Source organism: Oryzias latipes, chromosome 12 (assembly GCF_002234675.1).
Source record: "Oryzias latipes chromosome 12, ASM223467v1".
NCBI classification, from domain to species: Eukaryota; Metazoa; Chordata; class Actinopteri; order Beloniformes; family Adrianichthyidae; genus Oryzias; species Oryzias latipes.
In genome coordinates, this window is record NC_019870.2 from 3593804 (window position 1) to 3608863 (window position 15060).

Below are 15060 nucleotides of genomic sequence, written 5' to 3' on the forward strand. Positions count from 1 at the left end.
TGATTGGAAGCGTTTTTTGTTTTTTTCTCCTTTAATAAATGGAAACGTTTGTATTCCACTGATTTGATTTGTCTAAATAAATAAGTATAGAAATAAAAAACGGAAAAACCTCTTCGTGACTTTTGGTTTCCATCGTTCTCTGTAGGTAGAAAGATAGATGACTTTATTAATCCCACAATGAGGAGATTTCATTTATCTGTGGCAGCAGAAACGACATTCAGAAATAATCTATATAATCTATAATATAATAATACAACACAAACTAAATTGCATTTCCAGTTTTGATCAAGTTTATTGTTCAGAAAACACAGATTATAAAAGTGGGTGGAGCCTGTTTTTTTCCAGCCTTGAAGACATTTTTATAGACTTTAAACAAAAGCTTTGCAAAGGAAAATAATTTATTGGAAACTCATGTTTTTCCTTAATAATTAACAGGAAATGTCAATTTGAAAAACCATGAAAGCATCTAATTTCTTGTTTAGATGGATAAACATGCGAAAAAGGTTAATATCAACTCTGTATGTTTTATCAGGTTTTTCTGCGTAATAAAGTAAAGTGGCACGTTGAATTTTGAAATACTTTTACTGGAGTCAAAATGATCATATTTATTCCCACATTTCAGAACTTTTCTTTAAATAAAAATAAGTGTTTAGTTATTTTTTACGCTGCTCTTCAAACCACAGATCATCCCTGCTGGATTCTGGAGGAAACGGTGGTGAAAATCCAGCATCTGGGCTGAAACATGGGAATAAATATGTGAGATCTTCATGTTCAGACTTAAAGCCACTGCAGCGGTTAAAGGCAGCACGCTCTACGCCTGGGCCAGGGCTCGCGTCAGGTCTCGGAGCAACATGGACGCCATGACGGTTTTCTCGGTGTTGATGGTGAGCAGGACGGCGGACGAGTCCTTCAGGTCCAGAGAAACCAGAAGCAGAGCTTTGCTGCTGACTGTCCGTCCGGAGAACCTGGAGAGAGAAGAGTTTCTGTCAGACGGACGGAGGGAGGGAGCTCTGGTGGACACGTCTGCCCTGGTTTCAGGGTTCAAACCCTTAGGGGATGCCGGGAAGTGCAGGTCTGAATGTCACATTTTTAAAGCTTTTCATTCTAACATCAACACGAATGAATCTTAAAAACTATTAAACCCTCATTTTAGATTTAAAGGTTGTAGACTCGTACAGTTTTAACAAAAAATGTCTAAACATTTGACACAAATGTTTTAGAACAAAAGTATTTAAAAGAAAATGAAAGGAAGAACCCTCTTTAGCTGATCTGCATTTCATTTTATAATTTATAAATATATATATATATATATATATATGTAAATAAAGCAAGTCAACTGTTGTTTTCTGTGTGTTCGTTCACAATTCTTCAACAATTTACTATGATTCCCTGAAAGTTTCATTTATGTATTTGTTCACTTCATGAAAATTGTTGATTGTCAAATATGTTTACATGTTTGTTGTACATTATCGTTGTTCTTTAAAGTACAAAAATAAATTAAAAATAGCCTATTCAAATGTCTTCATTTAGAAAGAAAACTCTAAAAAAACGGCTAAAAGTGTCGTTCGTAGTGATGTCGTGCTTCCTAAAACTCATAAATCCACACCCGGGCAAATTCCCCAACACCTCACCTTGTAATTACCCCGAATTAGAGACGGAGGGCAAATGATGTGGCAGGAAATGTGTGGAGTATAGCAGCAGACAGTCTATTATCCTGCAGAGCGGGGCGCCATCGGGGGGCGAACACGCCCACTCCAGCCGCTTTTATGGACTGTCACAGTCCATGAGAGTGTGGGGGTCCTGGGACCAGCAGAGAGGGGGGGGGGGGTGTTTGAGCGCCAGTCCCACCAGCTCCCTGTGGACCACCAGTCCCCCGTTTCCTTGGAAACCTTCCGCGCAGACTGGAGGCAAATCTGGGGCGCACATGGTCCCCATTGAGAGCGCTAACAAGAGGCGGACAGAGGCTACGACCCAGCGTGACCCCCCCCTTATGTGACCCCCCCCCCCTCCTCCAGCCATCTGCCTGCATTTAGCATGACATCCCTGCAACAAAGCCCCCCCCCACTGCCCGTTTAGGCCTGCTGGACGGTCACTGCAGAGGCCTGCGGCGGCGTGCCGTACACGTCCACCAATTAACGCTTAAAGAGCGCGGAGGGGGGGGGGCACACAACGTGTCTGGCTGCATCTCTGGGGAGCTTCTAAATTACCATCAACAGAGAGGAGGGAGTTTATCAGGGAGCTCTCAGGGAGGAAGAGAGAGTCCTCCTCCGGCTTAATTAAAATATTAGCCACTTCAGCAGGAAAACCGCCGCTGCTCCACAAAATGACAAATTTAAAACAGACACAAGAAAAAAACTAGTGGAAGAAACATTTTGTCAGGCTTTTAACAACTTTGGGAGAATAAAAAGCCCCCCCCCCCCCAGCCCCCCTGAGGTGTCTGTGTACTCCCTGTGGCTTCGCTAATGGGTTTAGGATATAAATCTATCATTTAACCGGCGGTTAACACCAGCCTGAGGCTCCTCTACGCCTCTTAGAAGACCTCAGTGAGCGCCCCGCCTCTCCTGTGCCACTAGGGTTTGGATTTGATGTTCCGACGCGGGCGTGGATCCAGCAGGGTCACCGGGTCACCGGCGTCGGGCGCTTCGCACTCACGACCGCATAAAAACGAATCGAAAAGCGGAGCTTGACCCCTGGACTCGCAGCAGGCGGACTGGCATCCGTCGTCGGGGCCGCGGCTCAGCATCGCTCTCCAATTATCCCCGATTCTCCTCAGTGCGCAGACCCTCTGCGTGCCATCTGCCTCCAACCCGCCGCGGCGTCACCTTGACATCCACTCGCACGCAGAGAGGACGTCGGCACCGGGACGTCCGGGTCTCCTCAAATTCACAAAACGCTGCCTCCTGTTGTCCGGATTCCCTCACTAACCCCTGAAACACTAAGTAGGGCGAGACAAAGAATTTAATTCTGTCACTGATAACTAATCCACCTTGTATCTCCTAAATACTCTTCTTCTCATGCTGCCTTTTTATTTTTTTCTGTCTGACTTTATTGCATTTCACAACACTAAGTCACTTTGCTGCACCTCAACTTTAAATTGTGAATTGCAATAACTAAGGTCATTATTTTGCTGACCTCTTGTCCAGGTCACCATTCTTAATCTCTTGATCAGAACAAGGAAGTGAAGAATTTAACCACTTCTGATTGGTCAGACTGATGACGTGTGACTAAGCCTCCAAGAATGATTGGTGGAGACAGTTAAAGGGGCGGGACTTTTCCAAAAACAGCTGATGCTACGGCTAAATCGCGGTACGGTGATTCTTATCAAAGTGTCTTTAATAGAATCAAATAAACACAAAGAAAAAAGTATTTTATGATCTTTCATATTCCTAACTACTCAGTGTTTTATCATGGCCTGTTTGGATGAACACAGAGCTGATATCCTGGAGATGTTAAATGTTTTTAGATGAGTAAATGGGTAATTTCCTACGGCACACCTGACCATCTCCCACGGCACACTAGAGGCACACTGGTTGAAAAACACTGATCTATAGTCCCTATAAAGAGCCTTAAGTAGTGAGTGAGTTCAGACACATGGTTACTACATTTTTTTCCTTTTTTTTTTAAAGCAAATATGACGCCACTCATCAGCCGAAGTAAAAGCCTAATAGATGTGAACATTTTACCAAGACTATTTATGTTCTGATGAGGAAACCTTGAATGATTAATTAAATATATATTTATATTTACATCATATTTCCAAATAACAAATTGTTTGAACGCAATGCATTGTGGTCTATGTTTTTTCCAGACTATTGAGCATTGATGCACACGGGAGGAATTTCCAGGGCTATGAATTTTAGCATCATAGGTCCGGACACCAACTTCTGCTTCTGGTCCAGGTGGACGGGAGGACGAGTCCTTCATGGGGGCGGGGTCAGCGGGGCCCGAACCCAGGCAGATGGCCCAAGCCATTAACCCAAATTAGAAGCAGGAACAGAATGAATCGAAGAAAAGATGAGGAGAGGACGGACTTGAACACGCAACCTTTTTTTTTGGGGGGGGGTCTGCTGGAACAGTCAATGCAGACTAGTGCTTCATTATCTGGAGAATAAATGATTAAACTCAGAACGGAGAGGAAAAAATAATAATTTAATTACAATCTGGTGTAAAAGAGAAAGAATTTTTGCTTATAAATCAACGAGTTCAGTTTTTTTTTAAAGGGGGGGGGTTATGAGGCCCTAACCAGAAAGCCTGGCAGTGCGTTCAGAATCTGATCAAATTTGCTTTCAAACGGACTGAAAAATAGAGCACATTTATTCTATTCCGCCTGTTTAGACATAAACAAGAACAGCGTTTTCTACATTTGCTTTCCTGCTTGATTTATTGCCATCCTCCTTTCCAGCAATCAATTTCTGTGTTTCAGTGGCACAACAACCCCCCTCCCTCACTGCGCACCGCCCCTCCTACCCCACAACCTCCACCCTGTTCCAGTGGCTGGTTGGGAAAAGCAGTGCTGCCCCCTGCTGGCCAATGAGGGAAGAGCGGGGAGTCTCAGTCATAAACCGTTGGCCCTGGTTAAGGCGAGGGGGGGGGAACGTCCCCCACGGCAGAAAAGGATGGAGGTGACATCACCTTTAACGCGGAGTGACCACCACAATCAGCACTCAGTGGGTGTATCCGATGTGATCGATTGCTCTGTTGTCTGCACGGCTCGTGTTCAAACCCATCGGAGAAGCAGGAACTCCATGGTTACTACAAAATAAAAGCACTGAAACTTTTTACTCAACTTTGGCTGGATAAAAGTTTTGTTAGACGCTCTTCTACGGTTTCAGAAACCAGTGGTGGAGATAGAATATTTTATTTGGGAGGGGTGGCAAATGACAACAGCAGAGTGGAAGGCCATTACAAATGCAAGGATCATTTTTATTATTTATTAAAACAGCAGTTTGTAGCTGAGGTGCTGTTACAAAATGTAAAAATACGTAAAAACCCATTCGGGTCGACATGCAGAATAAAGGGGCGTGACAAATAATTTGAGGGGGCTCAAGCTTCCGTTTGACTGCTTTTGTTATCTTCGCAGTGCTTAAAGAAGCGTGTATTAAAGATTCCTTAATCTTTGTCAATAATCATCCTAATAATGGCTTAAAACTTTGCTCAGGGGGCAGCTGTCCCCCCCTTCCCTTTAGCTGCACCCATCCGTCAAAATCCATCATGATGGTTGGAATTCTTTTCTGCACATAAGAAGGTCTAAATATTAAAGGTCTACAGTATCCTACAGACTCTGTATTGTTATTCAGACAAGCGTTTAGTATTTGTTTGAGTTTTTACTGTATCTTATTTATTTTTGTCGTGTTGTTTTTTGCATTTTACTTGTACATTGTAAAGCACTTATATATAAATATATACATTGTTCTCAGTAACCATTTCCAGTGTTGACATTCAACTACCATTACTGCTTAGCTTTAACTCAAATAATGCAACGGCGGGAAATTCTGCGGCGCAAAGACCATAAAAAACGCTGCTTTAACCCGCGAGCGTCAGAATCAGCAGATTCATGTTAAACGGTCGAGGAGTCACGGTTTGTCAAAGGGAGTTATTTAGGGGTGCGTCTCCGGTGTTAAAGGGTCACTAGGTGCATGGATGCTAAGCTTCTGGAAAATTTATAAACACTTGTAAAATACAATGTTTATGATGAGGTAAAAGTTCTGTATAACCAAACCTTTCACTCAGACTGCGGGAAAGGGTACTTGTCTTTTTTATGTCACAGAACGTTTATTTGTCTTTGATCTAAAGTAAATAAGTTAAATAAATAAATCAAATTAAAAAAAAAAATCACTGTAATTTCATAATACATGCTTATTTTAGTGCTTGCACTTTTTTTTAATACACTCTCTAATCTAGGCGTCCATTTATGGCAAAAATCATTTTTTATCCTAAAGCTGTTCTTCCATCTTTCCTTTGCTGTTAGTCAAAAACAAACTGCATCCACTGCTGTCTGGCATATATTTTTTGGAGACGAGAAACCTACTTTCTGTTTGAAATTCTGACATTTCATCATAGAAGAAACCATGGAGTCACTCCTCAGCTTAAGCCTCTAAAGGGGCGGCTGTGGTGCAGAGGTAAAGCAGTTGACCTCTGGATCACAGGTGCGGTTCCCGTCATGTGTCGGAGTGTCCTTGGGCTCGTCTTTTGAAGTCCAGTTGAGCAGGAAATGTTTTCCTGCTAGAGAGAAGTCCTTCCTCCCACACTGCTAACTGGTGTTAGCATTACTATTTGACGTAAATGGGACCCAACGTCTTCTATTAGGCTGAGCCTGTCCCATTATAGTTTACTATATTTAAGTATTTTCTTGTTGGTGAAAACAAACCCTTGTTTTAGGAACAATCCTAAAAACTGGTTAAAAACTGTAAGAACCATTTTTTTTACTCACATTTAAACAAAAACATGCAGACAAAAATCAGGAAAAGCATTTTAAAAGAGCGTTTATCTCTCCTAGCGCCATCTAAAGCTCAAGTTGAACAATTACAGATATGCAGAGTTGAAAAAATCTCCATAAATACTTGTTTTTTATACAAGTTTCTTGCATAAATATTGTTTGATTGATCTGATAACCAATGAAAAACTACCAGCAGTAGTTTCAGGTCATAATATTAATATAATATATAACATAATATAACGCAATTTTGTATGTTTATTATTTTTTATGTATTAATTGTTTTTTGCAGCACATTGTTTTCTGATTGGGTGTTGACCTTGTCAATCAATCTCCTCTGTAACATCTCTGCTGTACAAAATGCTTTCAGTCTGACACATTTTCTATCTCAATCAGATCTTTGTTTTCTTTCTGTAATACTAGACTTATTTTCATGTCTGTCCGAGAAAAATGAATAAAGTGTGTAATAAGGGGTTTTACAGCCTTAAAACATCTAGAATGATTGTAAAAAACATTTATATTCCATCCTATCACGGATGTCTACTTTGCAGATTTCACCAATCGTGGATTTTTTAGAACCCTTTGAGAAATGAGAAAGCTCGGTATTTTATCATCCTCCTCTGTCCAATTTTGCATCCATGTCATAATTTGTGATCACATGGAGGATTTCCTGTGTTTTTCTTTTTGTTTTCAAGGTTTGGGGCCGGGTGTTTTAATCTAAAACCAAAACAGAGATTAATAGCATCAAGGGATTTGAACGGCTGCCTATTCTGATCAAACTATGGGCTTATTGGAGGCAGGCTTCTCCCACCAGCTAACATTGATTTCCACTCGTTCCTCCAAGCTCTTGAGCAAACGCCTCTCTCCCGTTTTCTTTACACTTTTTCACAGATTCTATTTTTTATTTTATTTGACTTTGTGTTGTTGTCCCCCCCCTCCCCCCTCGTTAAGCCTAACTCTACAAAAACAAATAATCAAATGTTCACCCGGTAAGAGTCCAGGGGCAGAGACATGCAGAGACAGACGAAGAGGAAGGGGAAAGAGCTGATGGAGAGACGGATGGAGGTGTGGACACGAAGGAGGAAACAGAGAGAGAGAGAGAGAGAGAGAGAGCGAGCGAGAGGTGTAATTATCCATCAGGTGTCCGGGTGTGCGTGACAGAGGAGGAAGCTCATTAGCACACTCTGTGTACACCAATTACACAGGCAGGCTTCTCAGGGCATTCCCCTGGCATGTCTGTGACGCCGGCGGAGACACACAGACACTTCCACGACACAGGAACACAACTCAACAAAAAAAATTCACACAAGAAGAAAGCCGGGCTCACAAACACCAGACTGTGGCATCCACAACTCCAGTTATCAACACCCCAGAGAACAAACATCTAAAATACGAGTCCAACTATGGCAAGCAAATACGCCCAAAATGGTCGTGCAGTACAGTACAGACCAAAAGTACAGACCTTTGGTCTGTACTGTATAATGGTCGTATTGATATAAAACTGCCAACACTGAATGTTTAAAAAAAAAAAAAGGGAAAAAAAGTCATAACTACCTCAAACATTGTTTTTTAGTTGGGATGCAGACAACCATGAATTTATCTTTAATATCTATCAATATCAAAAATGTACAGAGAGCTTAAATCTACTTTTCTAAACAAAAACACTGCAAAATTGGTCCAGTCCAGTAATTTCTTTCTAATATCACATTAGTAGTCTGATTATTAGAACTGGGGGTGTCAAATTATCGCATTAGCTGCAATACAAATGTTTTTACTGTTTTGATGTGTTAAAATAAAGCCTTCTGGACCTCACGCTTTGTTCTTGTGTTTAGTTTTGTTATTTCATAATTGTTCAAGATTGAAAAAAATACCTCTTGCAGGTGTAAAAGTAAAGGTTGCAAGTCTGTTATATTAGGTATAACTTCATGAAGCCAGTTTGTTTTTAGTTTAATTGTAATTTAAATGAAAATATCTCAAAACGAGGGTTTTTACAGCAATTAAAATTCGATTAATTACATTTCATGATTAATAATCACCAAAAAAAGTTATTAGAATATCTGATATTATATGTGTGTGTTTTAGTCTTTGAAACATCTTAGTGAACAACAAAATAAATATAACATGTATACATTTGTGAGCTGTCAATAGAATGAACTTCTCCTGATAAATAAATGTAAAGTTCAGCTGACACTTTCAATGGAGCTTTTCTTGCACTGAACAGGTTAGTGTTGCATTAAATACAATGCTTTTTTTATTCTTCAATTAAAAATTGAACCATGCAGCCCCAAAACTATAATACTGTCACCGCTGTGTTTAATGCTTATCCCTAAAAGTAGCATTTTAGATCAAAAAGTTACATTAAGGTTATATTCTTAGACATATTTGTTCAGGCCATCTTAAACTATTTCAGATATAACAATCGCTAGATATCTTATATTTATTTAAGATGATTATTTAAGTTTATTTACGGTGAGGTTTCAGGATTCTGTCCTGCCAAAGAATTAAAGAGGGAAATTAGCCTCGATTAAATTAAAACTCTACACATTAAATGTACATATCGACATGACAACTATTGATATATGATATTTATGTTTAAAATATACATTTTAAACATAAATACAAATAAACGTTTGAATCTAAGCATTCAAACTAATGCTTAGATTCAGTTTTACAGTCAAATAGTTGAACTTGATTGTACACAAATATTTTTTTGTTGTTAACATTTTCCCGACCTTTCCACGTGCCTCTGTTTTTAGATGCATCAGTGAAGCTTTGTGGCTTTTAGTAAAAAAATAAAAATAAAATCATTGTAAAACATGACATATCGAAAACTGTGTCATTAACCGACTCAACAGGAAGTAGTAAAAAAAAAACAAAAAAAAAGGAGCGAACGAGTCACCTGAGCATGTTGTCCTGGCTGGATGACACCGCTCCGACATTGGCTACAGACAGCACCTGCTTGCTGATGGCCTGGCGGGGGGTGTTGGCTGTTGCCATGGTGACGGTTGCCGAGGTTTCGTTCATGCCCTGCAGATTTCCTGAGATGCACAGTGTTCACCACATTAGCAGAGGAACGGTGCAAGTTTGAAAGCCGAAGCCGCAGTGAGTTTTTGTGTAAACATGAGGTGGTCGATGTGAACGCAGAGATGAAATGCCTTTAACGGTTGAGAGATGGCGTCCACATACCAGGACATCCCACTGTGGGTTTAATTACCACTGTAGTTCATCCTGTGACTACGAAATTTTAAACAAAAAGGCCTATCAAACAAGAGCTCGGGTCTAGAGAGGTTAAAACATTCCTAAAAGTTTCTTGCATAAATATTGTTTGATTGATCTGATAACCAATGAAAAACTACCAGCAGTAGTTTCAGGTTATAATATTAGAATATATGGCTATTTACAGAGTGACTTTGCTATATACCGGTTCACCGTTTACAGTCTTGCGAATTTCTTTTAACGCAATTTTGTGTTTTTATAATTTATTTATGTATGTATTTATTTGTTTGTTTTTTGCAGCACATTGTGTTCTGATTGGCTGTTGACCTTGTCCACCGGAACTCTTCTTCCGTTTATGCAATCAACATAATTCCAACGGATTCTGACGTAGAGAAAATTGACTCTGCAGCGTAATGCAACACTTTACATTAGGAAAGTACCTAATGTGAAGTAAAGTGTTGCATACTGGGGCAAAGCTGCTTTTCTCTGCATCAGAATTACGTTATTTGTGTAAATGGTTGAAGAGTTTGGTCATTTAAAGACGATGTGTAATTTAGCTGCCCCTGGTGGTGACAGCACATGTGTTAAAGGGTTAAACTAAGAGAAAGGTAAATGAGAAGTTCTCTAATGAGGATTTAGGAGACACTCCAGAGAGCACTGATGGCTGAAACATTGTCTGACATCAAGTTCCTTAAAGTAAACAAAACTTCTTATATTTGTGTTTTAACGTATTCAAAACATACCCACAATCATCTTTTGATCTATTTTCAAAGCGTCCTAAGTGGTCTTTCCATTATGATTGTGACGCTTTTAGCCAAAAATCTGAAAATCTGCGTTGTTTTCTAGGACATAGTTTCTGCATGAGTCCAAGAAATTCACCTCCGAGTTGTCTGTTGAGACTGAGCAACCCCGCCACCTCTTCCCCTCACCATTGCTTAGGGCTCTCTTCTTTACAGGCCTGTCCCGCTAGCTTACAGCTCCCTCACACCCCAAATCTAATATTACAGCTGCAACAAAAACTGCGAGCAATACCGTAGCCATCCAGCCGTAGAGTTTTAATCCAGATTCCGGCTCAGAATGGAGCGGAGCAGGGAGCTTGTGGCCCACCGGGCATATTTTTAACGTCACAAATATGAAATATTTATTAAACGTCTTTTTTCATCTGCTCCGGATTCACAGCAATTTGATAAAAGAAATACCAAGGAATGCAATTTTTCTTTTTAAATAAATGTCTTCTATTATCAGAAAAAGTTCTGGGGTGGGTCTTTAAATCATTAAACTATTAAAAAAAATTTCTTTAGTTGATTTTACTTTGTAAGAAATAAAAATGTATTTTCTTTCCAACAAAGCACAAAATTAACAGTACATTTAAGAAAGAGAGAACTGTAAAAGTATAATGAAGTGAAATAAAATTAGAGCCTGTTTATCCTGGGCTGTGACAAAGATGTCTAACAACTGTAAAACTCTGGGCCAATCAGATCTCACTTTGCTCTCTGCTGAAGTCAGCTTCTGTCATGGTGAAGGGCATCAGCAGCTCTCCCACGGCGGGCTGGATGGACACGCCGAACTGGTCCTCCTTGGTACTAAGCAGAAGAAAAAAACAAACAAGAGATGCTGCAAAAACCATTGAAGTACAATTAAAGGAAGATTTATTTTTTTCTCCTCTTAAAGGAAAGACACTATTGCTAGACCAAACTCAGAAACATCACTTCCATCACAAATAGTGAAAATACTTTTTTTCCATCAGACAATAAACCTGGAAAACCGTATTTTTCTGGACCATCAGGCATCCTTAACTCTTTAAAACTGGAGTTGTTACCAGCGTCGCCTAAATAACACGCAATCTTTGTCTCTGTCTGTTTATGGGATCAATGTGGAGAAAAACCACAGACATCGTGTTTTTACAAGCCGCTTGACGCTTGTCTGAAAGTGTATTTATAAACCTGACGCTCCCGTCACGTGTGGGAGGAGCTGGTGTCAAAGGTTTTTTCTCGCCCTCCTTAGGAAAGACACGGAAGATGCCGAGAGACCCGGTGTCTTTATTTTGAAAAGCACCACAAAGGCGTCAGCAAACTACCGGTGCTCGATGTGACGCCATTTTTAAAGAGCTGGGTGCTGATACTCTGGTGATGGGAAAGGTTTTTAGATCAGTAAGAATTTACCATCTCCCACGACGGTCGAGTGTTATCGTCAGGTCCACGATGTTAAAGTCGGCTTAAATCAACATAAGTTGACCAAAGAGGAGAGAATCCTGATTCCCTGTTTAGATCTAAAACGCTCTTAGAGAATTGCGTCTTCAAGAACTGTTTTCTTAGTTTTAGCATCAAGACTGGTAGTTATGACATAAAACCTATAATGAATAAATATTGTAGTTATAATAATAGAGCTAATGGTAATATTTTCTACCTATTAAAAAACCAAGATGGCTTTTTTGTTTTAACACATTAAAACAGGAGTCATTCTTGCCAGATAAAGAGAACTTCATTCTTTATTTAGATCCTAGTCGGTTTCGCAGGCTTTTCTTCTGTTTTATGGTATGAAATGTTTCTCCTCTGATTGCCTTGCAAACCGAGCTCTGTGGCATTTTGGGCCGGATTGATTCCCCCCCCCCCCATCTCAAACTGATTTTCTGATAAGATTATTGATCGGCTGAGCAGCGGTGCCAATGGCATTCAGCGGGCTGATTTGGGCCGCGGCTGATTACTGGAGGAATAATTGTTATTCCAGGGAGCTCGGATCAATCGTGGCTGATGTCTCGCCCGGGAGTACCGGCACAGAGCGGTTCGGAAAAGGCAAATTAAGAGGTAAAAAAGGAAAAAAAAACAAACAAAAAAAATGAAGGGAGGAGAAAGGAGTGCAAAGATCATGTACAGAAAAAGTGATACCAGGTTGTGCGCTTCGTTGTCTTACCACAGCTGGAAGTTGGCTGCTTGTGTCGAGTCGCTAAAGTCGACACCCATGGAAACCGTTACCGACGCCCCCGGCTCCAGACGCTCTGAAAGAGGAAAAAAAGAAAAGGAAAGAGGAGTGAGTGACAAGGGCACAGCGTGCAGCAGCTACATCACAAAGCAAGGCCGGCGTACGGCAGAAATCCATCCTTCAATCTTACACTCCACAACTCTGTGGCCTCGCTGCAAAATGAAGCCTGTTTCTAAAACAAGACGATCGTCAACAAAGGCATCAGAACAAGGAGAGACGGGGGGGGGGGGAGGCTAACAGAGTGGAGAATGTGCAGGACGGGGAACTTTACAATAAAAAGATGGCAACCCCCCCCCCCCCCCCCCCCCCCCCCCCCAAAACACACATCCCCCTGAGTTTCTCCATCCAGTGAGCAGATCTATTACACTGTTAAACCCTTTGCTTTGGTGGAAGACAGTAAAGACTCCAGAGAAAACCCTGAAAAAGCAGAAACGTCTTTGACTCCATCTGACCGTCTGTTTATCAGGCTCAGTTTACCTCCACGTCCTCCTCCAGTCGTTCAAGTCCCACTCCGATCATCTTATGATCCATTTTCAAAGCCTTCCCGTTTTTTTTATTCTGATTATTTTTTAGTCAAATACGTTTTCTAGGACATAGTTTTGGCAGAGCGGCAGGATTTCATTAGAAATTCAACTCCAAGTTGTTGAAGCAGTGCAATCCCGCCCCTCTTCCCCTCTCCGTTGGCGAGTCTCACACTTTTACACCATCTTTGGCTAGCTTTGGAGCTGCCGATAAGTCTAATCGTGCATGATTTTTATCTAAAAAAACAAAAAATGTGATTAATATTTGTGACAAACATCTTCATTCAAGTAAAAGCTCCAAAAATGAAACATAAACAAGCTTAATACATCAACATTTTTGTTTTCCAGATGGCAGAAAGCCTTGAGTTTGACATTTCGTTACCAAATCGAGCGCGTCATGGTAAGTGCACGGCAGCTCAGTTTCTTACTTGTCAGTCAAAGCAGCTGCACCCTTAACTAAGCACAGGTGTGACCCCTTTCATTTGATTTAAATGGCTGAGTTGAATGAAAAATTGCCCTCTATATGTTGTAATCAGCGGGAGAATTAGCCATCAATCTTAACAGAATGTCAACAGGCTTATTTTTGGTGTTTAACTGAACATTTAAAATGCATCTACAGTACAGACCAAAGGTTTGGACACACCTTCTCATTTAAAGAGTTTTCTTTATTTTCATGACTTTGAAAATTTGTAGATTCACACTGAAGGCATCAAAACTGTTAAAATAACACATGTGGACTTATTTACATAACAAAAAAGTGTAAAACAACTGAAAATATGTCATATTGTTGGTTCTTCATAGTAGCCACCTTTTGCTTTGATTACTTCTTTGCACACTCTTGACATTCTCTTGATGAGCTTCTAGAGGTAGTCACCTGAAATGTTTTTCACTTCACAGGTGTGTCCTTAATAAGTGTGATTTCTTGCCTTTTAAATGGGGTTGAACCATCAGTTGTGTTATGCAGAAGTCAGGTGGACACACAGCTGATAGTTCTACTGATTAGACTGTTAGAATTTGTATTATGGCAAGAAAAAAGCAGCTAAGTACAGAAAAACGAGTGGCCATCATTACTTTAACAAATGAAGGTCAGTCAGTCCGAAAAATTGGGAAAACTTTGAAAGTGTCCCCAAGTGCAGTCACAAAAACCATCAAGTGCTACAAAGAACCTGGCTCACATGGGGACCCCCCAGGACAGGAAGACCAAGAGTCACCTCTGCTGTAGAGGATAAGTTCATCTGAGTCAGAAATGGCAGGTTAACAGCAGCTCAGACTAGAGAGCAGGTCAATGGCACACAGAGTTCTAGCAGCAGACACATCTCTACAACAACTGTTAAAGGAGACTGTGTGAATCAGGCCTTCATGGTAGAATATCTGCTAGGAAACCACTGCTAAAGAAAGGCAACAAGCAGAAGAGACTTGTTTGGGCTAAAGAACACAAGGAATGGACATCAGACCAGTGGACATCTGTGCTTTTGTCTGATGAGTCCAAATTGGAGATTTTTGGTTCCAACCACCGTGTCTTTGTGCGACGCAGAAAAGGTGAACGGATGGACTCTACATGCCTGGTTCCCACCGTGAAGCATGGAGGAGGAGGTGTGATGGTGTGGGGGTGCTTTGTTGGTGACACTGTTGGGGATTTATTCCAAATTGAAGGCATACTGAACCAGCATGGCTACCACAGCATCTTGCAGGCTATTCCATCCGGTTTGCATTTAGTTGGACCATCATTTATTTTTCAACAGGACAATGACCCCAAACACACCTCCAGGCTGTGTGAGGGCTATTTGACCAAGAAGGAGAGTGATGGGGGGCTGCCCCAGATGACCAATCACTGGACATGAACCCAATGGAGATGGTTTGGGGTGAGCTGGACTGCAGAGTGAAGGCACGGGGCCAACAAGTGCTAAGCAT

At 40.9% G+C, this 15060-nt stretch overlaps 1 protein-coding gene across 2 annotated transcripts in view; it reads right to left on the bottom strand.

Annotated features, from left to right (window-relative positions):
• Positions 1–267: 267 nt before the first annotated feature.
• Positions 268–15060, bottom strand: part of ap3b1 (adaptor related protein complex 3 beta 1 subunit) — an 82767-nt gene continuing 67974 nt past the window's right edge. Inside the window, exons 24-27 of one of the 2 annotated variants that reach the window (XM_011481458.3) lie at positions 12560–12644; positions 11135–11232; positions 9333–9471; positions 268–965 (exon numbers count right to left, since the gene is read on the bottom strand). In XM_011481458.3, the coding sequence (XP_011479760.1) occupies positions 812–965; positions 9333–9471; positions 11135–11232; positions 12560–12644 (476 nt within the window). In that variant the 3' untranslated portion in view covers positions 268–811. The remainder of the gene's footprint in view (positions 966–9332; positions 9472–11134; positions 11233–12559; positions 12645–15060) is intronic. The other variant, XM_011481459.3, reaches the window with a different exon arrangement.